The sequence below is a fragment of the Mastigoproctus giganteus genome, chromosome 9 (assembly GCF_048544385.1).
Source record: "Mastigoproctus giganteus isolate SK-2022 chromosome 9, ASM4854438v1, whole genome shotgun sequence".
In the NCBI taxonomy this organism is placed as follows: Eukaryota; Metazoa; Arthropoda; class Arachnida; order Uropygi; family Thelyphonidae; genus Mastigoproctus; species Mastigoproctus giganteus.
The window spans coordinates 151,650,101-151,675,377 of record NC_143583.1 but is presented as its reverse complement, the minus strand read 5'-3'; the positions used below and the strand labels follow the sequence as shown (position 1 = coordinate 151,675,377).

General features: G+C 35.9%; 1 protein-coding gene across 4 annotated transcripts in view; it reads left to right on the top strand.

Moving 5' to 3' along the window:
• faf (ubiquitin carboxyl-terminal hydrolase-like faf) overlaps nt 1–25,277 on the top strand; it is a 1,326,265-nt gene that overhangs the window by 483,202 nt on the left and 817,786 nt on the right. For all 4 annotated transcript variants that reach the window (XM_090382082.1, XM_090382083.1, XM_090382080.1 and 1 more), the window contains 2 exons: nt 2,912–3,026; nt 13,407–13,714. In XM_090382082.1, coding sequence (XP_090238208.1) covers nt 2,912–3,026; nt 13,407–13,714 — 423 coding nt within the window. The remainder of the gene's footprint in view (nt 1–2,911; nt 3,027–13,406; nt 13,715–25,277) is intronic.

The window sequence follows — 25,277 nt, the reverse complement described above, 5'->3', positions numbered from 1 at the left end:
TTTGTATGCAATAAAGAGTTCTTCTTCTTTTGATCATGTTTGGCATAGATGTATTCTAAACAAGCTTCCATCTCATTACTTACAGCGGTGATGGTAATTGGCTCTCTGTCTTCTAACTTCTAATGCTCGCGTTCCCCAAGGTTTAGTTATTTCTTCCACTCTTTCCCTCTTGTATGTTAATGACCTTCCATGACTGTAATCCTATCCATAGTTTTTCTGATGACAGTATGTTGCATTCCACCTTCGAGTTTGCCCTGCACAAAAAGATTCAATTTCGTGAATATCCACCACCAATTCCTCAAATGGTGATCTCCTTTTAATTCTCCAGTGGAGTAACTTCTTGAATAACCAGATCTTCAGTTCCTTCAATGCTGATCTCCTGATAATTCTCTAATGGGGAAAAGCTGAGATTGTTAATTTCATTCCTTCTAAAACTCAGTCCTGTCCTTATATCTTCCAAATAAAAGGATTCTACTGCACTAATGCTTATCTTTGATCATGCTCAGGTGTCTAGTCAAGATCACATATCGTTATTAGGGATTACCTGACTTTTAATCTCTCTTGGTATAAGAACATCACAAATATTGCTCCCTCTATATCTAAAAAAGTAGATTTTCACTTTTGCTCTCTGTGTTTAATTTTCTTCTCAGCAGCTACTCACTATTAATGAAGCTGAACTCTGTTCTTCTGTGGATTGTTGTTCCCACATCTGGGGTAATGCCCCGAAAACGTCTCTCAGGCTTCTGGTCTGGACTCCATTCAAAAGAGGTTAGTCATGTTATTTAATGACTCAGTATGTGCAGAGTCTCTCCACTCTGTCTTATAGACGTTCGAGATTACCCTTTTCTATAGATACATCCATAGGCACTGTTCTTCTAAACACACACTACAACCAGTCAGCATCCACTTGCTGTCCTACCACTTACAGCAGCATTTCCCAAGCAACGGTCCTTAAAACAGTGGTCAATCATATATACAATGGATTCCGGTTATTTGTGCCACCGGTTAATCGTGGCAGTCGTTTATTTGGGGCAAATCTTAAAAAAACAGAACCTAATCGAGAAAATAGCCTGGGTTTACTTCGCTTAATTGAGATATCATGCCGTTTAATCGATTGTTACTCTACGATTGTCTCTGACCGTAGCACGTGGTTCGGTCGGATTCCTGGAGATCACAACCATAAAACAAAAACAATTAGTAGTCACCTCTTCATTGGGCTTTTCTGTTTGTGCAATCCTAAATGGATAGTAAACTCGATCTTATTGAATTTGCGATAATGCCGAAAGCTGGAATTCTGTGGGTTATTATGGTGAAATGTGTTTACACTTCTATGGAATCTTCAATCTTATAAAAAAATTAATTTTAAGAATCTTCTCGTCATTCCTATCTTTTAAAGCTTCGTAACTTGTTACTCCATTCTCACTTGCACGTATCGTGTTACTTGCAATTTGTGTGTGCCTTTTTTTTTGTCATTGATTGCTTATCTTTTTACTGTATTAAATTTTAACCCCCACCCACAAATATCAGTGAACAGAAATGTCAACTATATACATATTACAGTACGTATTAATTATTCCGATTGTCACGTATATTCTTCTGAATTTCATGTATCATTTAATTTTTTAAGTGGCAAGTTAATAAAGGGGAAATTTGTGCTTAATATATCTTTATCTTTGTAGACTGTGGATAATATTCCTCATATTTTCGCTAAATAGAATCGCTGTTTAATAGAATTAAAATTCAGTTCACAAACGTGATCACAATGATCAGCACTTACTACACATCGGTACTTTACTGTCATGAGGTCCATCGTAACATGATTTCATTGTACAGTGAACCAATTGTAAAGCAGGGGTCTATTGTATTTTTAACTATTTACATGAAACTTCGGATAATTGGGCCAAAGTGCACTAGTCCCGATTTGTCCAAAATAACTAGAATCGACTGTATATAATGTATGCATATGTTATATATATTGGTCCGCAAACTTTTTTTGATTTTTGAAGCGGTCCATAAACTTTTTGATTTTTGAAAGGGTCCGTACATCTCAGTAGTTTGGGAACCACTGACTTACAGCATCCACTTACTGTACCCACTTGCTGTCAAACTCACAGAACCACCTTTTCTTCTTTCTCATTTATCCCTTCAACTTCTGTTTTCTGGAACAACCTTCCTTCTCTTGTATTTTTTGAAAATTAAAATCTAAAAATATTAAAGTTTAATACCAATAAGTATTATCCTCTGTGTTCTCAACCATCATCCTGTGTACAGAGGCGCCTCCGTAGCCAGGTGGGAAGGAGCAGCAGTGCATAGCACACGCTTCTTGATTAGACCGGGGTTCGAGCCCGTCACCACCAAATACGGAGGATGCGGAAAGGTCAGGGAACGACCACCGCATATCCCCGAGCAATATGGCCTTAGTTGCTAATGCTCCTAAAAACCAAACAACCAAACCTGTGTACAGTACTAGGTAATGCAGATTCGAATACCTTTCATGTTTGGGCTTCATAAATCATATTTGCATCCTGAAAATATTTGCTTCAGGAGTTTCAGCCCATACAACATATGAATCATGTTTGTGCTGTAATGCCAAACTTGTACATACATGATACGCAGCTAAACTTTATGGAATAGAGTGCCATAAGCACTGGCACATCATTGCCTGATGTTTCTGAAATTTACAGGATTTCTGCTGCTTACAAAATTTTTTGAAGATAGAAATGAACTGGTTATCATACTTCACAGTATGCCAACCAATGAAGTGTAGTATTTGTATAATTATGCTATCTACAGATGTGAAAATTCTTTAATATTATAATTAATGTAGTGTTATTCCACATTTACTTAACATTTTGACTATATCTTATAGACTGGGGCATTTTATTGAGGTTACCATTGTTTTATTTTCTAGGTGTTTTGATCGTTTCTTCAAAGCTGTAAATTTAAAAGAAAACAAGCTTATTCCACGACGTAGAGCTTTTCTTATGGATGATTTAGAGCTTATTGGCCTTGATTATCTTTGGCGGGTAAGTTGTACATTTTGCTTAATCATTAAGTTTCATATCATAACTTAGGATGAAAAATAGTGTGTGTGTGCGTGTGTGTGTGTGTGTGTGTGTGTGTGTGTGTGTGTGTGTGTGTGTGTGTGTGTGTGTGTGTGTGTGTGTGTGTGTGTGTGTGTGTGAAATCAGAACATTAAACTTCCAATTACCCATGCTAATAGTAGATTGTGTTAACACATAAGGAGACAACCTCATCATTATTACTTTATCTCTCTGTAACATCAAAGAACATATTAGATTTCTAAATATATTTGACAAATTAGATATGATAATGCCAAATTTTGTGTAACTTTTTGCCACATTTGCTCCTAACTTTGAATGGAATTTGAATTTATGAATAAATTCAAATGGAATTCTTGCTATTATTTACAGATGGTAAATAATACCATCTGTAAGTAATAGCACTCTGAGCCAAAGTACAGAATAGTTTTTTGATTTCCCAAACAAATTTTGCTATACTTTTTTTTATATAAAAGTGTTGGTCAAATCATGCTCATTTCACTATTTTTTGTCAGTGAACACAATTTCATAACCCCGCAATAAATTCTTAAATAATAATTATTTAAAAAAGTAATAATGCATTGAAAAAAATTGAACCATGAGATTTTAAAATATACCGAAAACATAAGTGTAAAAGTGTTTGGCAGTTATGAAAATTTAGTTCATCTTATAGATAGCATTCTGTTTCATAAACTGTCAATAAATTTAGTCATCATAGTTTAATGAAAAGCAAAGTGAAAAATTTGCCATGAAATTTGTACATTACATAGAGTAATCAGTTTAGTGCAATTTTTACACCATTAGAGTAATAATATATCATTTCATGCTTCTTTTTGAAGAGCTATCTGTAGTTAAATGCATGATAAAATCCTTATACTTTGCAGTAGGTTCAGAAATACAATAACTAAAACAGGAAGTTCGTAACTGGTGGTGTCTGTACCCCTCTCTGGGTGGAGGAAGGGAGTCCACATGATGTGGGAGAAACATTTTGTTTCAGGTTCATAGTACCTACTTACAAAAACGAAAAGGGATGTCTAGGAAACCAGTGTACCAGTGCAACCAAAATAATTTGTACCACACACCCACTGACATGAGTATCACCATGTGGTTAATTCCTTTTCTGGAACAAATCAGAAAAAACCAAACAAATCAGAAAATTTAGTAAATCTTATAGATAGCATGCTGTTTCATAAACTGTCAATAAATTTAGTCATCATGGTTTAATGAAAAGCAAAGTGAAAAATTTGCCATGAAATTTGTACATAGGATAATCAATTTAGTACAATTAATTTTTACACCATTAGAGTAATAATATATTTCATGTTTCTTTTTTAAGAGTTATCTGTAGTTAAATGCATGATAAATTCCTTATACTTTGCAGTAGGTTCAGAAATACAATAACTAAAACAGGAGGTTCGTAACTGGTGGTGTCTGTATCCCTCTCTGGGTGAAGGAAGGGAGTCCATATGGTGTGGGAGAAACCTACTTACAAAAATGAAAAGGGATATCTAGGAAAACCAGTGCAACAAAAATAATTTGTACTGCACACCCACTGACATGAGTATCACCATGTGGTTAATTCCTTTTCTGGAACAAATCAGAAAAAATCAAACAAATGAGAGGCATTGTAGAGATACAGTAATGTAGGCCTCTGGCATCTATGCTGCCGATTGTGCCCTCTGTAGCCATTAGCCATTCATCTTGAAGGCTCATGTCCCTTAGAGCTTTTTGTCTATTAGAAAGGTGTAACTTACGATAAGACATTCCCAAAATATTTCTTTCGTCAAGGAAAGTTGAGAATATAGAGGTTGCCCATGATCTATACATATTTATTTCCTAGGCGATCGTCTGTTTTAGTCAGTATTTCTTTGCTAGTTGCTGAAGATAACAGAGTTCTTCTGTTTCAGACTCTGCATTTATTACCATAAAGGTGTGAAATTTTTCTTAAATTATATATCATTTAGTACTTACTTTTCTTGAATGAAATATCATCTTTGTTTGCATTAGAATATGACTTTTAATATTTATTGCGTTAATTGAATAATGTTTTATATACCATAATCTTTGCTAATACATAAGTTATCTGTTGCACCCTAGGTTTAACTGTTTTGGAAATACTGAAGGAAAGGAATTACAATGAATCGTATGTATCTTTTGGCTTCACATTCATCACAGAATACCAAGGCATACAGAAACCTCATTGGTTTTTATGTGGGAAAAATTTTTGGAACAATAACATGAAGCCATAGAAACTGAATGAACTCCTTTCTTCCATTCACCCTGAGAATGTTTGTGATAGTCTTGAGGTATTTGGACAGGAGAAAGCTGGATTTGAAACAGCAATAATTTTGCTGAAACTTGGAGGATTTTTTTTTCCTATGCAAAACCCTTGCCTGGAAACATCTTAGAAGGTCACATTTTGTATTGCAAAAAACAAGAAACCACACAATATTGCAGATACTATAATGACGCCTTTTGCCCTGGAAATGGTTGAAAAGGTGCTTGGTAAAGAACAGTGGAAGAAGATTGAGGCAGTTCCGATGCTAAATGACATTATTCGTTCTCGAATTGCCAATATGTCTTCAAATGTTCTTATGTTCCATAACAGTGGAAGGATTAGAATATTCTAACTTTTAATTCTTCCAGGTCATAAAAGAATTAGAAGCTAGGTCACTATCAGTTCAGCATGATGAGACTACTAATCTATCACAACGCAGTCAGCTGCTTGTTTTTATTCGGTATATGCACACTGGTACTATAAAAGAAGAATTTCCTTTTTGTGATCCTATTCTATATGCACTGATGGAGCAACTTCTATGCTGGGGAAGAAATCTGGATCTTCCACTCTGCTTAAGAAAGAAGCAACCATTATTGTAACTCACTGCTTTATACACCATCATGCTCTCTAGCTTCTAGATCTCTTCCAGAAACTGAAGGATGTCCTGTCAATAGTAGTGCAAGAAGTTAACTTCGTTTGTGCCAAAGCCATCACCTGTTTAAGCAGTTTTTCATGGAAATGAGGAGCAGAACACAGTCCAGAGGTCTTTAAAATCTTAGTTTCCTCGAGTGAGAAAGGAAATCTCCTTTTGAGCGGCTTGAAAGCAAGGATTTTATTCTTTCCTTGGCATATGTGTCAGATGTATTCTGTCTTTTAACCAACACATATGTCCATTTGAGGCCCGTCTGTAACCATCATTGGACGCTGCTGAAAAAAGAATGCAATTCTGGGTAAGCTGTCCCTTTGGCAGAGAAGAGTGCAAAATGGCCAATTTTTTGATTCTTGAGGAATTACTTATGAATCAGGTATTACCATTTTTTGTCCAAAAAGAAATCTGCAATCATTTGGACACCCTTCAAACAATTTTGAATGGTTATTTCAGTTTGGAGGGAATGAAAATCGACACATGGATTCACAATCTTTCTCTTGCTAATCTTGGTGACATTAAAGATTCTGACTTAGTAAAGATGACTTAAATGATTTAAGATGAAATGGAAATGAATTGTTGAAAAGTGAGTTTGGAGCAAAGATTTGCTGAATTCTGGTGCTCTTTGGCTCATGCTTATCCACAAATTACGAAGCAAGCTTTATGAGCCTTCATTCCCTTTGTTACAACATACCTTTGTGAGTCAGGTTTTTCAACATTGGTTGCTATGAAGGCAAAGAACTGAACATTATATGCTGCAGATGATGTGCAAGTTGCCTGGTTGAAAACTGTTCTGTAGTTTCGAGCTTTGGTTTACACTAAACAACAACAGTCTCATTAGAATTGGGAAAAAAAAAAAAAAAAAAAATCCAAACAAAACAATGATAAAAACAAAAAATAAATAAATAAATAGATAAATAGATAAATTGTTTAGAAATTGATTGCTATTCAGCAAATAAAGAAAAAACTGCAAAGTGTTGCCTTTAGATCTATCAGTTTCAACCTTTGTATGGTGTAATGTTATTTGTTGCTGCTATTTCATAGTGAAAATTGTCAAATTTGCTGTTCCATAAAATCTGTAATTGAATCATTGAAGGGAATGAATCTTTTTGTTGTGGTTCTTCTTTTCATTGAACGAGCTGCCAAACTGGCTAGTTTGTTAGCAGGAGATAAATAGGCACCTGCTTTAGATTGTGTTTCAAATTTTATTTTTTGAGTGTATGATGTGAATATACTAGTATATGAAAATTCATTTAGTGAGATGTGATTAACTGTAGGTTATAAAAGAGATATTCAGAGTATAAAATCAGAAACCCAATGTTTTTTTTTAATGATGGACCTTGCTAAGTTATAAATATCAGCTTTAACATGTCTTTTATTAATTTTTCTGTTCTTAATAAATTGAATCTTTTATTTTGCATTACTGGTAAATAACCAAGTCTAGAATAACTTTGAACTTTTGTGGATACATAGTGACATTTCACTTTCTTTCAAGGATCTAAAATAGAAAGAAATTTTTGCTTTTAAAATTAAATTTTGATACACCAGATGTTTCAGAGAAATGACATTAAAAGTTTGATCAAATGAAAGAGTTAAATATTTCAGGTAAATTATCGAAGCTTTCCCCTCTTACAGTCCAGAAAATAAAAAATAAAAAAATTAAAAAAAATTCCACTGTCAGTTAACAGTTTTATATAAGTTGTAAAATTTTATTAACATTAGGATCTTCAGTAACTAAAAAATTAAATTTTAGTTACTGCATTTGATGGCTTATTCCATCAGATGTTTTTAATTATAAGTATTGTAATTGTATTAATTTATTTGGATAGTATATAATTTCAAAATACAGTAAAAGGCGCTCTCTCTCTCTCTCTCTCAGAAATTTCTGCTCTCAACTTATTTGTAAAAGAATGCACAAACAAATAAGCTAAAAGTTCTAATGAGCTACAGTACTCTACTAATCAGAATTCTAATGTTTATTCCAATGATACAATTTTGCTATTTATTTGTATGTCACTTCATAGGTCCTCCTTTTGCCCTCAGTACAGCAGCCATCCGATGTGGAATTGATTCAACAATGTTGGAAGCGTTCGGGAGGTATGCCATCCAAGCTGTGTGTAATGCTGTCAGCAATGCAGGTTTGGAGGTGATTGGTGTATCCAGAGTGTCCCCACAGTGTGGGTCACTCTGGATAGTGTCCCACAAGTGTTCTATGGGATTGATATTGGGGGAGTTTGGAGGTCAATCGATATGCTGGAAGTCAGAACTGTGTTCCTCAAACCATTCCTGCACAACAAGTGCCCAATGGCTCGGCACATTGTCATCATGGAAGACGCCTTCACCATTCGGTCAAAAGTTTAACATAGCGGCTGTACACAGTCAGCAAGCAGTTGACTATAGTGGAGACCACTGATACATTGTTCCACATGCACCAGGGGTCCAAGTTCCTGCCAGTAAAACATGCCCCACACCAAATAACTGCCTCCACTGGCCTGCATGTTTGATACTATGCATCATGGATCAAGAACCTCATGTTGTTGACACCAGATCTGTACACGACCATCCACGGTGTAGAGTAAATAATGTGCTCATCCGACCAGCACACCTTCTTCCAGTCTTCTAATGTCCAAATTGCATGTTCTTTGCACCAGGCCGATGAACCTTTAGGAGAGGATGCCCCAGGGATCGTCTGCTGGTATGGGCCATATGCGACACATGGTCATGTCAGATATTGTTCCGGGTTGGCCCATATTGTATTGGGTAGTCAACTCTTCAACAGTGCTGCGCCTGTTTGCCTGTACGAGTCATCAGACCTGGCGCTCACCTATAACATCAACCTTTCACTGACCTTTGCAGTTTTGCTGTCGGGTCATTGTTTGATCATTTTGACGCCAGTCCTGGTACACTTTAACTACAGCAGCTGCTGAACACCCCACCAGTTCAGCCTTTTGGGAAATCAAGGCATCAAAGTCCGATAAATCCTTCCTATTACTTATCACACTCAGAATTTTACTACCTACTGAACCACTGACACCTTATCTATGCTACATAGGTTGACTAACTCCGCACTCTTGTACATCATGTGGCCAACGGATCGCATTCAGTTTTCATAGGGGTGGTCATAATTCAGTGATTACTCAGTGTATGTAGTGCTCTATATTTCAGGCATGTTAAATTAATTGCTTTTTTTCCCCTTTCTTGTGATTAATAGAAGTAAAAGTGAATAACTAATTATCTTGTTTCCTATTAATTACTAATTAAATAAACATATATAAAAAGTAATTGTTTTCACATCATGACACATGCATCACACCATAATATTTGCTCAACATTTTGTAATACTTTACTTATTTCTACCTGGATTTTTAATAGACATTTAATGCAATGTGTATTTCATGGATCTTGTATGATATAATCAAATAAATAACAACACCTCAGATTAATGCAACTGTTCCTTAGTGACTGATAATGGGCTCTCAAACGGTATCTTCAGCACTCATTAATCCCTCTGTATAATATAGGTTACCAAACTTTGTTTGGTAGCCTATATTATACAGGGTCATTATAAAGTCGGTGTGCAGTGTTAAATTTTTATAACTTCCGTTTTATACTTGATAAAATCAATCTGTTAGAAACATAATTTAGTGAAGTTTAGTATGTACTAAGAGTGATTCATTTATTTTATTGTAATTTAGCAAAATATTTTATTATTTTTATTTTTTGCAGAATTAGGCTTGAACGAATGGCTTCAATAGAAGAGAAAGTAAATTATGTGCTGTGGTTGGAAGAGTTAGTCTGTAATCACAGTACAAAAAAGATGTAGAACCCACTACAACAAATATGCACCAAACAGGAATTCCATAACTAACTGGATGAAAAAGTTTAAAGAAACAGGTTCCATTAATGATAAACTACAATCTGGAAGGCCAATGAATAGTTTTTAATACTGAGAATTATTCGGCAATGCTGCAGAATTACTTTATTCCCGAACTAACATGTTTAGGACTTATAGGTGATAGTGTTTCAGCAGGATGGTGCACATTATCAATTTGCTCTCAGTGTTAGGTAGTTTCTGAATGAAAGTTTTTCTAACAAATGGATTGGAAGAGGTGGATCGATCTCTTGGCCACCAAGTTCACCAGATTTGAGCCCATTGGATTATGGGGACATGTTAAGACTATCGTTTATTCAACAAAACCTCCCTCTTTAGATGATATTCGGACTAGGATAACTAATGTGATTCAGGGTATTACTGAAAATCAGCTGCAAAACATATTTGTAGAACTTCTGACTCATGTCTCAGTTTGTATATGTAATGACGGTGGACAGGTTGAGAATTAACAATTCCAAGAATAAATCGATGTAAAATTGTAATAAATTCTTCTATTACCCTTTTTACAGATTGATTTTATCGTGTATAAGACGGAAGTTATGAAACTTGAAAACTGCGCAAGGACTTTATAATGACCCCATATAAGTAAACACTGCTCAATTATCAGAAGAACAGTTTACCTTCTTGCATTATTTGTTTGTAGACCAGTAAAAGAAACTTTATCTATAGTTTTATTAAACATTAGTGTTACAGATACCAATCTTTTAACAATACAATGCTCATTTTAAATTCACTCTTTAGACTGCTGGTGTAAATTTTATAGTTCATGCACAAAGGGGCATATTCTGGGAAATAAACTCACCAATTATAAACATAATTGATGGAAACTGCTCAAGGGAAAACTTATCATTACCACTTCTAGTTAACTTTACAACTGGGATAAATTGCCATGTTCGTTAATAATGTATTACTGGTTTATCATTACGAAAATTCTTTGCTTCCCCTGCAATGTACAAACAATGATAGCAGTGAAGAGTGGAGTGGAAATAGTAACCTTTTTCTTGGCTCAACTTTTTAGTTAAAAAAAAATAAAATAAATAAAAAAATAAATAAATGAAATATACTTTTTGCTATTAACTTCTATATATTTACCTTTAAGAGAATATTTTTATTCTGAATTTTTGGCAAATAGAGAAGAATTAGAATGAGAAGGAAAATAGAGAATGTTGCATATAGTAATTGGCTTCTTTCTAATTCTTCAGTTTCATTTTCTGCCTACACCAAAGCTCGCAACAATTGTAAAGCAGTTATTAATCAGTCCAAACTAGAGTTTGAACAGGCTAAGAGTAGAAAACTTACTTCTTGCCCTAATGGTAGCCGAGCATTCTGGTCTCTTGCCAAAGCTATTGGCCACAACCTTTGCCCATCTCTGCTCTCACCTCTGTCCAAACCAGATGGTTCTGTTGTTACTTCAGCCAAGGATAAAGCTGACCTGCTAGCATCCCATTTTTCTTCCACCTCATGTATTAATGATCTTGGTAAAACACCTCCCACCATTCCCAACACGCTCCATTCAATGACTCCTGTGGTCTTCCATCAAAAAGATGTCAGAAGGATTTTGACAAATCTTGATGCTAAGAAAGCTCCAGGTCCCGATGGTATTTCTCCACTTGTTCTCAAAACCTGTGCTCCTGAACTTACTCCTATTCTTTGTCGTCTTTTTCACTTTCTTATTCCAAAGGTGTTTTTCCTTCTACTTGGAAATTTTCTCATATCCAGCCAGTTCCTAAAATGGGTGACAAATCCCTCCCATCCAATTATTGTCCCATTGCAATTACTTCTACTCTTTCTAAAGTAATGGAGAAATCAATTAACCGCCAACTCTTAAATATATCTGGTGAGTATGGGCTTGGCACACCCAGGGTCCAGAGCTGGATATCATCATTACGTCTGATCAACGATCGCCAGTATGGATTCTGTCGATGTTGATCCACTGGTGATATTCTGGCTTATGTTACCCATTTATGGACTAATTCAATGGAAAGGTTTGGTGAAACACAAGTAGTTGCTCTTGACATCTCAAAGGCTTTCGATCGTGTTTGGCATAAACAAGCTTCCATCTTATGGTTTGCCAACTGTTTTTAGTAATTGGTTATCCAGTTTTCTCTCTGATCGCTCACTGAGGGTGATGGTAAATGGCTCTCTCCCTTCTAACTTCTCCACTAATGCTGGTATCCCCCAAGGTTCAGTTCTTTCCCCCACTCTTTTCCTCTTGTATATTAATGACCTTCTTCCATTGACTGGAAATCCTATCCATAGTTTTGCTGATGATAGCATATTGCATTCCACTTTCCATTTTGAGAAACCTTGTCCTGCTCAATCAGCTTCAACTTCTCAAAAATCTGCTACCAGTTCCTTAAATGCCAATCTTCAGGTAATTCTCCAGTGGAGCAAAGACAACTTGGTTGATTTCACCCTTCTAAAACTCGGTCTTGTCTTATATCTCGCAAAAAGGATTCTTCTGCTCCTATGCTTATCTTTGGTGACACTCCGATTTCTAAGCAAAATGATATATCTCTTTTGGGGATTACCCTGACTTCTAATCTCTCTTGGCACAAGCACATTACAAATATTGCTTCTTCTGCATCTAAAAAACTTATAAATCACAAATCCGCCCTGACATGGAATATTGTTCCCACATCTGGGGTGGTGCCCCCAAAACCTCTCTCAGGCTTCTTGATTCCATTCAGAAGTGAGCAGTTAGGTTAATTAATGATCCATCTCTAACAGAGTCTCTCCACTTGCTGTCTCATAGACTTACAGTTTCTGCTGCATGCCTCTTTTACAGATACTTCCATGGGCACTGTTCTTCTGAATTAGCTTCTATAATTCCCGCTCTCTCTTTCAAAACAGTCCGAACACATGCCGCCACCAGCCAACATCCATTTACTGTCCAACTTCAAACTCACAGAACCAACTTTTCATCTTCCACATTTATTCATTCAACTGCCGTTTTTTGGAACAACCTTCCTTCATACGTATTTCCTGAAAATTACAGTCTACAGAAGTTCAAGTCCAATGTCAACAAACATCTTCTTTCTCCTCTCAATCTCCAACCCAAGCAGAGTATCTGGTGAGTATGGGCTTGGCATACCCGGGGTCCTGAGCTGGATATCATCATTCTTCTCTTTCTTGGTGATCTTTTCTCTCTCTCTCTCTCTCTCTCTCTCTCTCTCTCTCTCTCTCTCTCTCTCTCTCTCTCTCTCTCTCTCTCTCAGGGTAATATTGAATTTTTTTTTTTTTTTTTTTTTTTTTTTTTGCCGTAGTAGCATAAGCCTCAGGCTTCCTTGTACCATATGGTTGATAATAATTATATTTAAAAAGAAGTAGGAACATTGCTGCTTATCATGAATGAAAATTAAATTTCTTTATTTATATTATTATTTTTAATTTCATTTTATGGCTGCTTAGATCAGTTTGCTTTAGTTTTCTTATATTGATGAATATTTTAAGAAATGTTTTTCAGTTTTCTTAATTCACTTCAGTAAATGCTAATTTGTTAAATATTTTTGAAATCTCTGTTTTTAGGCTGTACTGTGCAGTGGTGAGGAAGTGGCTAACATGGCTATTGATCTCCTCAAAGAAACATACACAAATTTAGGGCCCAGGCTCCAAGCGAACCAACTAGACATACATGAAGATTTTATCCAATCTTGTATGGACAGACTAAAAGCGGCATATGATACTATCTCTGTGTTGGAACGTGACAAAGATAGCTTAAACCGTGTCAGACAAGAAACTACACGCATGGTCAGGGTTTTGAAAGTTTTGCACGAATACGTCAGCCAGTGTGATGGGGATTATGGTGATGATAGGTCAATTTTACCAATGTCCAGGTAAAAAAAAAAAAAAAAATTTTTTTTTTTAAATTTTAGTAGAAGTAGGAACGTTGCTTACCCATAAATGAAAATTAAATTTCCTTATTTGTATTCACGATTTTTAATTTCATTGTATGTTTGCACAAACCTCTTTACTTTAGTTTTCTTGTATTGATTTATATTTTAATGAATGTTTTTCAGTTTTCTTAATTCACTTCACTAAATGCTTCCCCGTTCCTAGTGCACACTCGTAAAATGGGAATTTATTTCCCATAGACATAATGTTAAAAATAGGGGTTATGTTATCAACAATGATAACGTATTTGATTTATCCAAAGAAATGAAAACATAGTCTGTAAAATCAAGCAAATTATAATAATAGAGTAATTATTTATGACTTACAAATGTTAAAATAAAAAAGAATGTTTATTCTTCATCATCATCATCGACCAAATGCACACTAGTTGATCACTCATTATGGGCTCAGCACTTGGTTTGTTGCACAAGGAGTCGTCTTCAGAAATGCTTCAAGCGGCATTTATTTCCAAGATAATCTTCTCTTTTCTTTATAAATTTAAATGGCATGCATAAGCATTTTTTAACGGAAACCACAAATTGCAACTAACATGATTTGCGCAGAGTAGCAAGTTTACGAAGCTTAAAAAAAGGAATGAAGAGAAAATTCTGAAAATTTATTTGTTTTTTTTATACGATTGAAGGTTTCAGTAAAGGGCAAACACATTTCATTTTAGTAACATAAAAACCCACACAATTCCAACTATCGGTATTTTCACAAATTCAATAACATTGAGTTTACTATCCGTTTATAATTGCTTGCAGTAACAGAAAAGCCTAAAAAACCGGAAAGTGCAAATTGTTTTTATTGTTTTATTGTCGTGACTTCCAGAAACGTGTTTTAAAAAAATATCACAAAGCTATTCAAAATTGGTTTTATAACATGTGATAATGATGAAACTGTAGTGCGTTTAATGATTTGAATTGGTAACTAATATAATTTACACTATAAATTTTGAACTTCCAAGGTCATGGAATGAATTACCAAAAAACAGCGTGTTATTGGGTTCACATTACAATATTTTTGCCAATCGAGGTACACTGTATTGTATAGCTGCACATGTGGTTTGAAATGCTGTATTTATGAATGTTTAACATTCATTTTTTGCAATTAATATTTTTGATTTTGTTGATACTTAAAAAAAAAACAACTCGGTAAACCTGGGAACTCGTAAAGCGAAAACTCTTAAAGCAAGAACTGCCTGTGTGTGTATATATGCACACACACACACACACACACACACACACACCGATGAGCCAAAACATTATGATTATGACCACCTATCTAATATGATGTTAGTCTTCTATGTGCAGCCAAAACAGCGCATACTCAGGGAAGCCTGGACGCTACAAGATTTCTAAATGTGTCTTGTGGTATCTGGTACCAATACATAGCCAGCAGATCCTTCATCAGATTCTGCACACTTGCCTTACCTACATTTGATCATTATCCAAATAGGTTTCCGCCCATGACAGCTGTACCACTTTATTTTTGTTTTATTTGTATTTTACTGTACTAATTTTACTTTACAGTTCACCCATCTTCTATTGGCTATGTAATTCAGCCCATAATTCATCATAACTTTTAGGATATTCACATTCTCTCACCTTTCACATATCTATTACTCTTCCTTTTCTCTACTATCTTCACCCTTCTAGTTTCTGGTACCCTGTGTAATTTTCACATCCATTTATGTATACTTTATTGAATATATTAATACAAACTTATATATGCTCTTGCGTACTTTGTGCTTTTAGGTGCATCTGTCATACCTGTCTTATTAACCTTTCATTAAAAATAATGAAATTATAGTAATCTTAAAATACCGTGATAAATCTGACTAAAAATGAATAGCAAGTGCTTAAAAAAATGGTACTCACCTTGTATAAATCTGCAATAAATTTATTGGTAGATGGTGGTTAAATTTAGGTTGGAAGGTGTATTAAAAAGAACTAAGGCTGGAAGAATGGGGCGAAAATGTTTTAAACAGATTTAAAAATGAGCGCAAGGAAGTAGAAGTGCATATCTCCAATCCTTGGTTGTTGTAAAGAGGTTAAAGGACGCAAGTGACGAAAGATCGGTGTTGCCAATCACCGATCTTTTTTTTTTCATACTGAATACAACATTCAGTATATCCCACCAATAATTAGCAAGGCTATCTGTTTCTGATTGTTATCTGCCTGTTTAACTAGGTCCAAATAATAAACATAAAGGCAATCTATGCTATACTTTAAATTTAACCTTTGTTAAATTTGTTTTTAAATTTAACAAATTTGTTAAATCAATTTCTCCAGTATTCTCTAATTTTCTCCATTATTCTCCAATTTTCTCTAAATGTCTCTAATCTTCTTAAAATTTTACATTAATTTTGTTGTTTTTGTATTTATATGTATCTGTGTTATAAATTTTATATGTGTCTATGGTATATTAGGATATCCCTATACCAGGACTTGATATATAAATAACTAGCGGGTTGGTAGGGGTCACTACAAATCTGATGCTCTGAAGTAGTACCAAAATTAATTATAAAAAGTAATAATATATAAATAAGTGCGCGCGCGCACACACACACACACACACGTGCATGCACACTTATTTATATATTATTACTTTTTATAATTAATTAATAATAAAAAGGTACAGCAAACATCAGAGGCAGAAAAATCATATTCCTCTACATCAGCAGTTCTCAAACTTTCTGAGCCCACGCCTCCCTTGACCTGTAAAATTTTCTCGGCGCCTCCCTTGAAGTAAAACATCTATAATTGTTCAATTATAGATGTGTACTTATAGATTATAGATGTATTATGTCATATATGTACGCACAAAATTATATATATTACCTTACATCATATCAATCATAATTCATCAATCCATTTCAGCAAAATATAATATTTTTTTTTCCAAATAAATGTTTATCCCATGTTTATATCGAAGTTAGAGTGAGATAGGTGGCGGTAAATGCTTTAAAAAAATAGGTTATAAAATTTAATGTTATGTTATGAAAGTTTATATATTTTTTATTTATATATTTTATGTTATGAAAATTACATTTCTGTTAAAACTTTTCGCGCCTCCTTTTGCGTAGTCCACGCCTCCCAGTTTGGAAATCGCTGCTGTACATGATGCTTGAATTATAACCATAGAAATTAGAATAGGAATTAAAAATAATGCCAGCAGCATGGCAAAACAAGAGCAAAAATAACCAGAATTAAACATTACGATAAACCAACAGGGAGGGAAGAGAGGGGTAAAAAGAGTAAAAATATTGCACCAGAAACTCTGAGATAATTTAGAACGTCCAAATCTTAAAATAATGAAATAATAATTGATTAAATTTCGAAAGCCAATTAAATAGGAATTTAACAGCACCCCCCTCTGACGGGCACCAGGTCCAAATTTATGTGAAATATCATTAATAGAGATGTAAACCACTACAATAAAATAAAATAAACATAAAATAGACTGAGCATTACGCCCCCATCTGAACAGAGGACCACAAGGCCAATAATGGTCAGGGAATCGCGGCATTTTGTTCGCTAGACAAATCGCGGCAAAGGGGAATCGATCGAAAGATCAGTCTGCCGCCAATGCAGCGGACTTGAATAGTGGTGGTCCTGATGCAGCAAAAATTAAAAAATAGAACAAATATAAGCACTCCAATGCTTGTTACCCCTCTCTTCCCTCCCTGTTGGTTTATCGTTAAGTTTAATTTTAGTTGTTTTTGCTCTTATTCTGCATGCTGCTCACATTAATTTTATTTTTAATTTCTATTCTAATTTTTATGATTATATATATACATTTATATATATGTATACTGATACGAAAATGCATCGCCGCAGTTTTTCCAAACATCAAATTAGCTTATCAGTTATCATGTGAGTTCAGTATATTTTCTGCCGAACTAATAGCAATTCAGGTTGCACTGAATCATATTGAGTCCTCTGATATTAACAACAGGATAATTTTCACAGATTCTTTAAGTGCACTTCAAGCACTAAAAAACACCATGAACATCACCCACCCAGTCGTGAAAAGAATAGTCAGCTCTTTACATACCTTATCAGAACTCGGAAAAAACATAAACTTCTGCTGGGTCCCAGGACATATGGCATTTCCTGGAAATGAACTAGCGGACAATGCTGCCTAATTAGCTCACCTACCACTAGAGAACAAGTGGAAAGTGCCTCATCAAGACAATCGACCAGTAATCGAAGAAAAATGCATGTGCCGATGGCAGTTATCATGGGAAAATCAACCTAATAGTAAACTTCGAAGTATCAAGCCAAACCTTGAGCGATGGCCTTCCAGCTTTAGTTCAATCCGACATCAGGAGGTAATATTGGCTCATCTGCGAATAGGTCACACAAATATCAGCCATGGTTATCTTGTCATGTTGAAGAGGAGAGATAACCCCCCTCCCCCTCAATGTCATCACTGTAATGCAATGCTCTCAGTGAAACACATTCTGGTTGAATGCACAAAATATACAAGAGAATGCCAGAATCTTTGCACTTCAGCCACAACAAAAGATCCTGCACTTACCTCACTTTTAAACAATGAAACAAATGTCTCAAGCACATATAAAATTCTCAAGATGATTAAAGTATATCACCTCCTTTAGTTAGCTAAAAAAAAAAAAAAATACTTTCTGGTTCCTTTTTTCCATTTTTTGTATTTGAGAAGAAATGGCATGCATAATTATCATATGTATGGCGCACTATGGTCATAGTTGCTGATGCGCCCAATAAATCCCAAAACAAACAAACAAAACAACTATAAGAAAATGCAGTAGTGTATTTAATGTTAGATATAAGTAATAAATTATATCAGAACCGATTAATGCCATCTGTATGAGATTATACACCTCACCTTCAAGTACATTTAATTACTACCATATATATATATATATAATGTAATATAAAAGTTAGGCAAAAGTAATAAAAATAAATAAATATAAATATGAAGCTATCATTAGAGGCAGCAAATGCACATCCTCCACATGAAGCCTAATTATATCTGATGATTAAAATAAATCTGATATTTAAAATAAAATAAAAAACATCAGCCAGTAGTACGGCAAAAATGTAGAGCGAAACGAAACATAAAATAAACAAACAGGGAAGGAAAAGTAAAGATAATAAGGCAAAAAGTAGTCGATAATCCCCTGTATAATTTAGTCATTAAAACAATTAATAACAACGATGTTAATTTAAAATAATGCCAATTATAAATAATTTAGCGGTACCCCCCCTTGAAGGTACCAGTTCCAAAAGACATGAAATATCACCAAAACGGGGTTATAGAAACTACAAAAAACTAAAATATCAAAATGATAGACTGACCATTATGCCCCATATCGACAGAGGACCACGAGGCCAATAATGGTCATGGAATCGCTGCATTTCATTCGTCATACAAATCATCACAAAGGCGGAAATATTGAAGAACCAAACCACCCTTCCATTCTCCGATAGATCAACCAATACAGAGGATTTGCATGGCAGTGGTCCTTATGCAGCGAGAAATAATCTATAGAACAGACAGCACTCTTGATCAGAGCCACACCACTGACAGTGGTGTGGCTCTGATCGGAGAATGGAAGGGTGGTTTGGTTCTTCGATATTTCCGCCTTTGTGATGATTTGTATGACGATTGAAATGCAGCGATTCCATGACCATTATTGGCCTCGTGGTCCTCTGTCGATATGGGGCATAATGGTCAGTCTATCATTTTGATATTTTAGTTTTTTGTAGTTTCTATAACCCCGTTTTGGTGATATTTCACGTCTTTTGGAACTGGTACCTTCAAGGGGGTACCGCTAAATTATTTATAATTGGCATTTTTTTAAAATTTACATCGTTGTTATTAATTGGGTTTAATGACTAAATTATACAGGGGATTATCGACTACTTTTTGTCTTATTATCTTTACTTTTCCTTCCTTGTTTGTTTATTTTACGTTTCGTTTCGCTCTACATTTTTGCCATACTACTGGCGATGTTTTTTATTTTATTTTAAATATCAGATTTATTTTAATCATCAGATATATTTACCTTTTTTTATGTGAAACTTTGGATAATTGAGGCAGCCGCTTAATCGGGCCAAAATGCACTAGTCGCGATGTGTCCCAAATGAACGGAATCGTGTGTGTGTGTGTGTGTGTGTGTGTGTGTGTGTGTGTGTGTGTGTGTGTACACACACACACATATATATAATTACCATGTTTATTTATTTTTAACAATATAGCCTAAGCTTAGTGTATGACCATAACCAAGGCACGAAATACTCACTATAATTAGTGGTCATGCTAAATCAATGATTAACATAATAACAAATCAAAATTATCCTAATGCCTTTACTGCATAAGGCTTACATTGAAAGGCATGTCAACTGGGGTTGGCGCCTCTCAATATATGCCATCAGTAACAACATGAGCCATCTGTTTCTGCAAGTTATATGCCAGTCACACCATTCAAATATATACTAAATATAGTATATAATAGCTTAAAGGTCAAATTTCAGATATAAGTTAAGTGCTTGAGGTTGTCACAGACATTCTCTCAGATATGCCAGACAAGCTGTACTTGCTACTTGGGAATCTAAAATGCTGATGGACCTGATATTCGGGTGACACTCAAGTCAAGTGGACCCAATTTCGGCAAAATCCGGATGGTCTGTGGCAGCCAAATCCTCTGCTTGCACCTTCACGATGGTGGGACTGTTAGTAATACTGGGTATAACCTCCATGCACAAGTACATGGTGGGTGACAACTCTGGTGTGAACCAACGTAAGCAGGGGTTGAGGTGTGGCACCCACACCACATGGAGGAACGCCGCCCCTCTATGTTACCAGGCAGTACTAGGTGGTAGATGACTCTCATCAACTGGTGAAATACCACCACTTTGCTTATTGGAGGCTTGAAGTGGTGGAACCCATGTTTAGTCTCTAGAGCTAAGTTCTCAACCCTTCCCTATCTCTTCCATCATGCAGTATGATTGATGACTTTTGAGGGTATGATGAACGTCGTGGCGAGATCCAATATTCCTTACATTTCGAGGTTAGAGCTCTAAAACAGTGTTCACAGACCGGCCGCTAGTTAGTACATCAGACCGAACCTATTGGTAACTCTCTAGGAGGCTTCCGGATCAGCTAGTGTATAATCTTGCTACCTCTACTCTGCCAGATAGTGACTGGAGGGAGTCCAAGTAGTGTCTATGCGGGGAGCATTGTCGAGGCCACGTTATGTCAAGGATCTGGGTATATTCTTACTACGTGTGCACCATATCCAAAAATTTCATTACTTCATACAGCATGTCCCACCCACGTTTTCTTACTACTGCATACACCATGAATTGTCAAACTAATAGACTAAGCTTATCTGCAAAAAGATCTAAACCTCCCAAGCACTTCCTAATTCATTTCACAAATATACTTAGTCTCAATTCTAATCTCAACGATGTCCATTTCCACTTGCAACCTGCCAAATCCCATGTACTTTTTCTGACAGAATCTTAGTTATCGGTTGATTCAACTACTGCTCATCTCAGATTCCCAAATTATTCTTAGTATGATTCCTTTCGCCTCAAAGGTGGTACTTGTACCTATGTCCGTTCTGATATTCTCTGTCAGAGACTTTGCAATTTGGAATCTCCTCTCTTTGATCTTCTCTGGCTTAAAATCTCTCTACCTCATTGTGTCATATTCATCTGTTGTCTCTACCTTTCTCCCAACTCCACTAATCATTTGGAGCTCTTTGACTTCCTCTCTTTGCAACTTGATTTTCTCCAGTCCAACTTTCCTAAAAGTGATGTAATTTTTCTTGGTGATTTTAATGTTCACAACTCCAGCTGGGTTCCGTTTTCTAGTCACACAGACCCAGCAGGTCGAGATGTTGACGCTTTTGCAATTACTAATGACCTAGCACAGATTTTTCATTTACTTACAAGAATACTGGACAACCCTAATCATACAGCCAATACGCTTGATCGTTTTCTCACAAACAACCCTTCTAAGTAGACGGCCGAAGTGAGAGATCCTTTAGGTACTTCAGATCACAAATTGGTGATTGTCTCTTCTCCAATCGAACCTCCATCTCATGGCTATTCCCAACCCCGTGTTGTTGGGCATTACAAGAATGCAAAATGGGATGACCTGCGAGACTTCTTTTCTTCTTTTCCTTGGTCGGATCACTGATTCAAAACTTCTGATGTCAACGTTTGCTCAGATCGTGCCAGTGAAATTATTCTTGCAGGAATGGAATCCTTTATCCCACTCCACTTTAAAATCTCGTCCTTTATCTAAACCTTGGTTTTCCAATAAATGTGCCAAGAGAAGAATGTTGCATATCGTAATTGGCTTGTTTCTAATTCTTCAGTTTCATTTTCTGCCAACACCAAAGCTTGCAACAATTGTAAAACAGTTATTAATCAGTCCAAACTAGAGTTTGAACAGGCTAAGAGTAGAAAACTTGCTTGTTGCCCTAATGGTAGCCAAGCATTCTGGTCTCTTGCCAAAGCTATTGGCTGCAACTTTTGCCCATCTCTGCTTCCACCTCTGTCCAAACCAGATGGTTCTGTTGTCACTTCAGCCAAGGATAAAGCTGACCTGCTAGCATCCCATTTTTCTTCCAGCTCATGTATTAATGATCTTGGTAAAACACTTCCCACCATTCCCAACATGCTCCATTCAATGCCTCCTGTGGTCTTCCGTCAAAAGGATATCAGGATTTTGATGAATCTTGATGCTAAGAAAGCTCCAGGTCCTGATGGTATTTCTCCACTTGTTCTCAAGACCTGTGCTCCTGAACTTACTCCTATTCTTTGCCGCCTTTTTTCACTTTCTTATTCCAAAGGTGTTTTTCATTCTGCTTGAAAATTTGCTCATATCCAGCCAGTTCGTAAAAAGGGTGACAAATCCCTCCCATCCAATTATCGTCCCATTGCAATTACTTCTACTCTTTCTAAAGTAATGGTGAAATCAATTAACCGCCAACTCTTAAACTACCTAGAAACCTTCCATCTGATCAACGATCGCCAGTATGGATTCCATCAGTGTCGATCCACTGGTGATATTCTGGCTTATGTTACCCATTTATGGACTAATTCAATGGAAAGGTTCAGTGAAACACAAGTAGTTGCTCTTGACATCTCAAAGACCTTTGATTGTGTTTGACATAAACGTCTTCTAAACAAGCTTCCATCTTATGGTTTGCCAACTGTTTTTAGTAATTGGTTATCCAGATTTCTCTCTGATCGCTCACTGAGGGTGATGGTAGATGGCTCTCTGTCTTCTAACTTCTCCACTAATGCCGGTCTCCCCCAGGGGGGGGCGCCTCCGTAGCCAGGTGGGAAGGAGCAGCGTAACACACGCTTCTTGATTAGACCAGGGTTCAAGCCCGTCACCACCAAATACGGAGGATGTGGAAAGGTCAGGGAATGACCACCGCATATCCAGGAGCAATATGGCCTTAGTTGCTAATGCTCCTAAAAACCAAATAACAAACAACAACAAAATCCCCCGAGGTCCAGTTCTTTCCCCCACTCTTTTCCTCTTGTATATTAATGACCTTCTTCCATTGACTGGAAATCCTATCCATAGTTTTGCCGATGATAGCACATTGCATTCAACTTTCCATTTTGAGAAACCTTGTCCTGCTCAATCAGCTTCAACTTCTCGAAAATCTGCTACCAATTCCTTAAATGCTGATCGTCAGGTAATTTTGCTGTGGGGCAAAGACAACTTAGTTGATTTCAACCCTTCTAAAACTCAGTCTTGTCTTATATCTCGCAAAAACGATTCTTCTGCGCCTATGCTTATCTTTAGTGACACTCAGATTTCTAGGCAAAATGATATATCTCTTTTGGGGATTACACTGACTTCTAATCTGTTTTGGCACAAGCACATTACAAATATTGCTTCCCCTTCATCTAAAAAACTTGGTTTTCTCTTTCGCTCTTGGTATTACTTTTCTTCCAAACAGCTGCTCACTCTGTATAAATCGCAAATCCGCCCTGCCATGGAATATTGTTCCCACATCTGTGGTGGCGCCTCCAAACCTCTCTCAGGCTTCTTGATTCTATTCAGAAGAGGGCAGTTAGGTTAATTAATGATCCATCTCTAACAGAGTCTCTCCACTTGCTGTCTCATAGACTTACAGTTTCTGCTGCATGCCTCTTCTACAGATACTTCCATGGGCACTGTTCTTCTGAATTGGCTTCTATAATTCCCGCTCTCTCTCTCTCTCTCTCTTTCAAAACAGTCCGCACACGTGACGCCACCAGCCAACATCCATTTACTGTCCAACTTCAAACCCACAGAACCAACTTTTCATCTTCCTCATTTATTCATTCAACTGCCGTTTTCTGGGACAACCTTCCTTCATACGTATTTCCTGAAAATTAGAATCTACAGAAGTTTAAGTCCAATGTCAAAAAATATCTTCTTTCGTCTTCTCAACCTCCAACCAGGCACGGTACTAAGTACTATAGTTTCTAATACCTCTCATGTTTGTGGTGCACATAAAAAAAAAAAAAAAAAAGTTAAGGTTAGCATAATTTGCTAAACATGCAGAATATGACACTCACAATGAAAATATTAAAGCCTTGTGCAGTAGGATAGTTTTGATTAGTTATTATGTTAATATTTGATTTAGTATGGCTTCACTAATTATAGTGACTATTTGGTGCCTCGTGGGTTATGGTCATACACTATTCTTAGGCTATATTATTAATTAAAAATAAAGAATCATGGTACTTATATTTTCACAGGTGTATGTAATGTTTAATCTTATCTGATGGCATTAATCCGTCCTGATGATTTTACTTTTCAGTTGTTTTTATATGTAATTCAAGTACAGTAGACTCTTGATTTTCCAGGATAGATGGTAAGAAAAAAATATTCCTGGATAATCGAATTCCCTGTTAATCCAAAAATACACTGTCCCCGACATATGTAAGTGTACGTTACAGGTCTTCTTACATTTTTTTTTATTTTTTTATTCTGTTAGTTGTTGGCGCATCGACTTCTGTGGCCATATTGCACCTCCCAAGGTTTTTGCATTTAACTCTAATCCAAGTCTTCTTACATATGTTGAGTTTTATGAACTCGGGAATGACTAATATAATATTGCTACTATATCCCTGATATGCCAAAATTACAAAAACCTCATAATATCCTCAGAGGAATGAAGAAAAATAGTTATATTTTTAATTAGTTCAATTAAATTATCTGGGGACAGCAGCGAAGTAGCCGGAGTGGCACATAACAAAACATAAAAGGAAGAAAAAAACGCATGTTATTGTACTGTAAAAACTGACGTGTTTCGTAGCCTTAGTTATTGTAGTTGACTTCATTGGTGCCAGTCCTTTCATCGCTTCTCACATTCTGTCTAACGTAAAGTAAGTCCAAAGCTACGTACGTCTTGGACTTACTGTACCGAAAAATGTTCAGCAACCTACGTAAAAAGTATGGCAATAGATAAAAAAACGAAAAAACTTACCACAC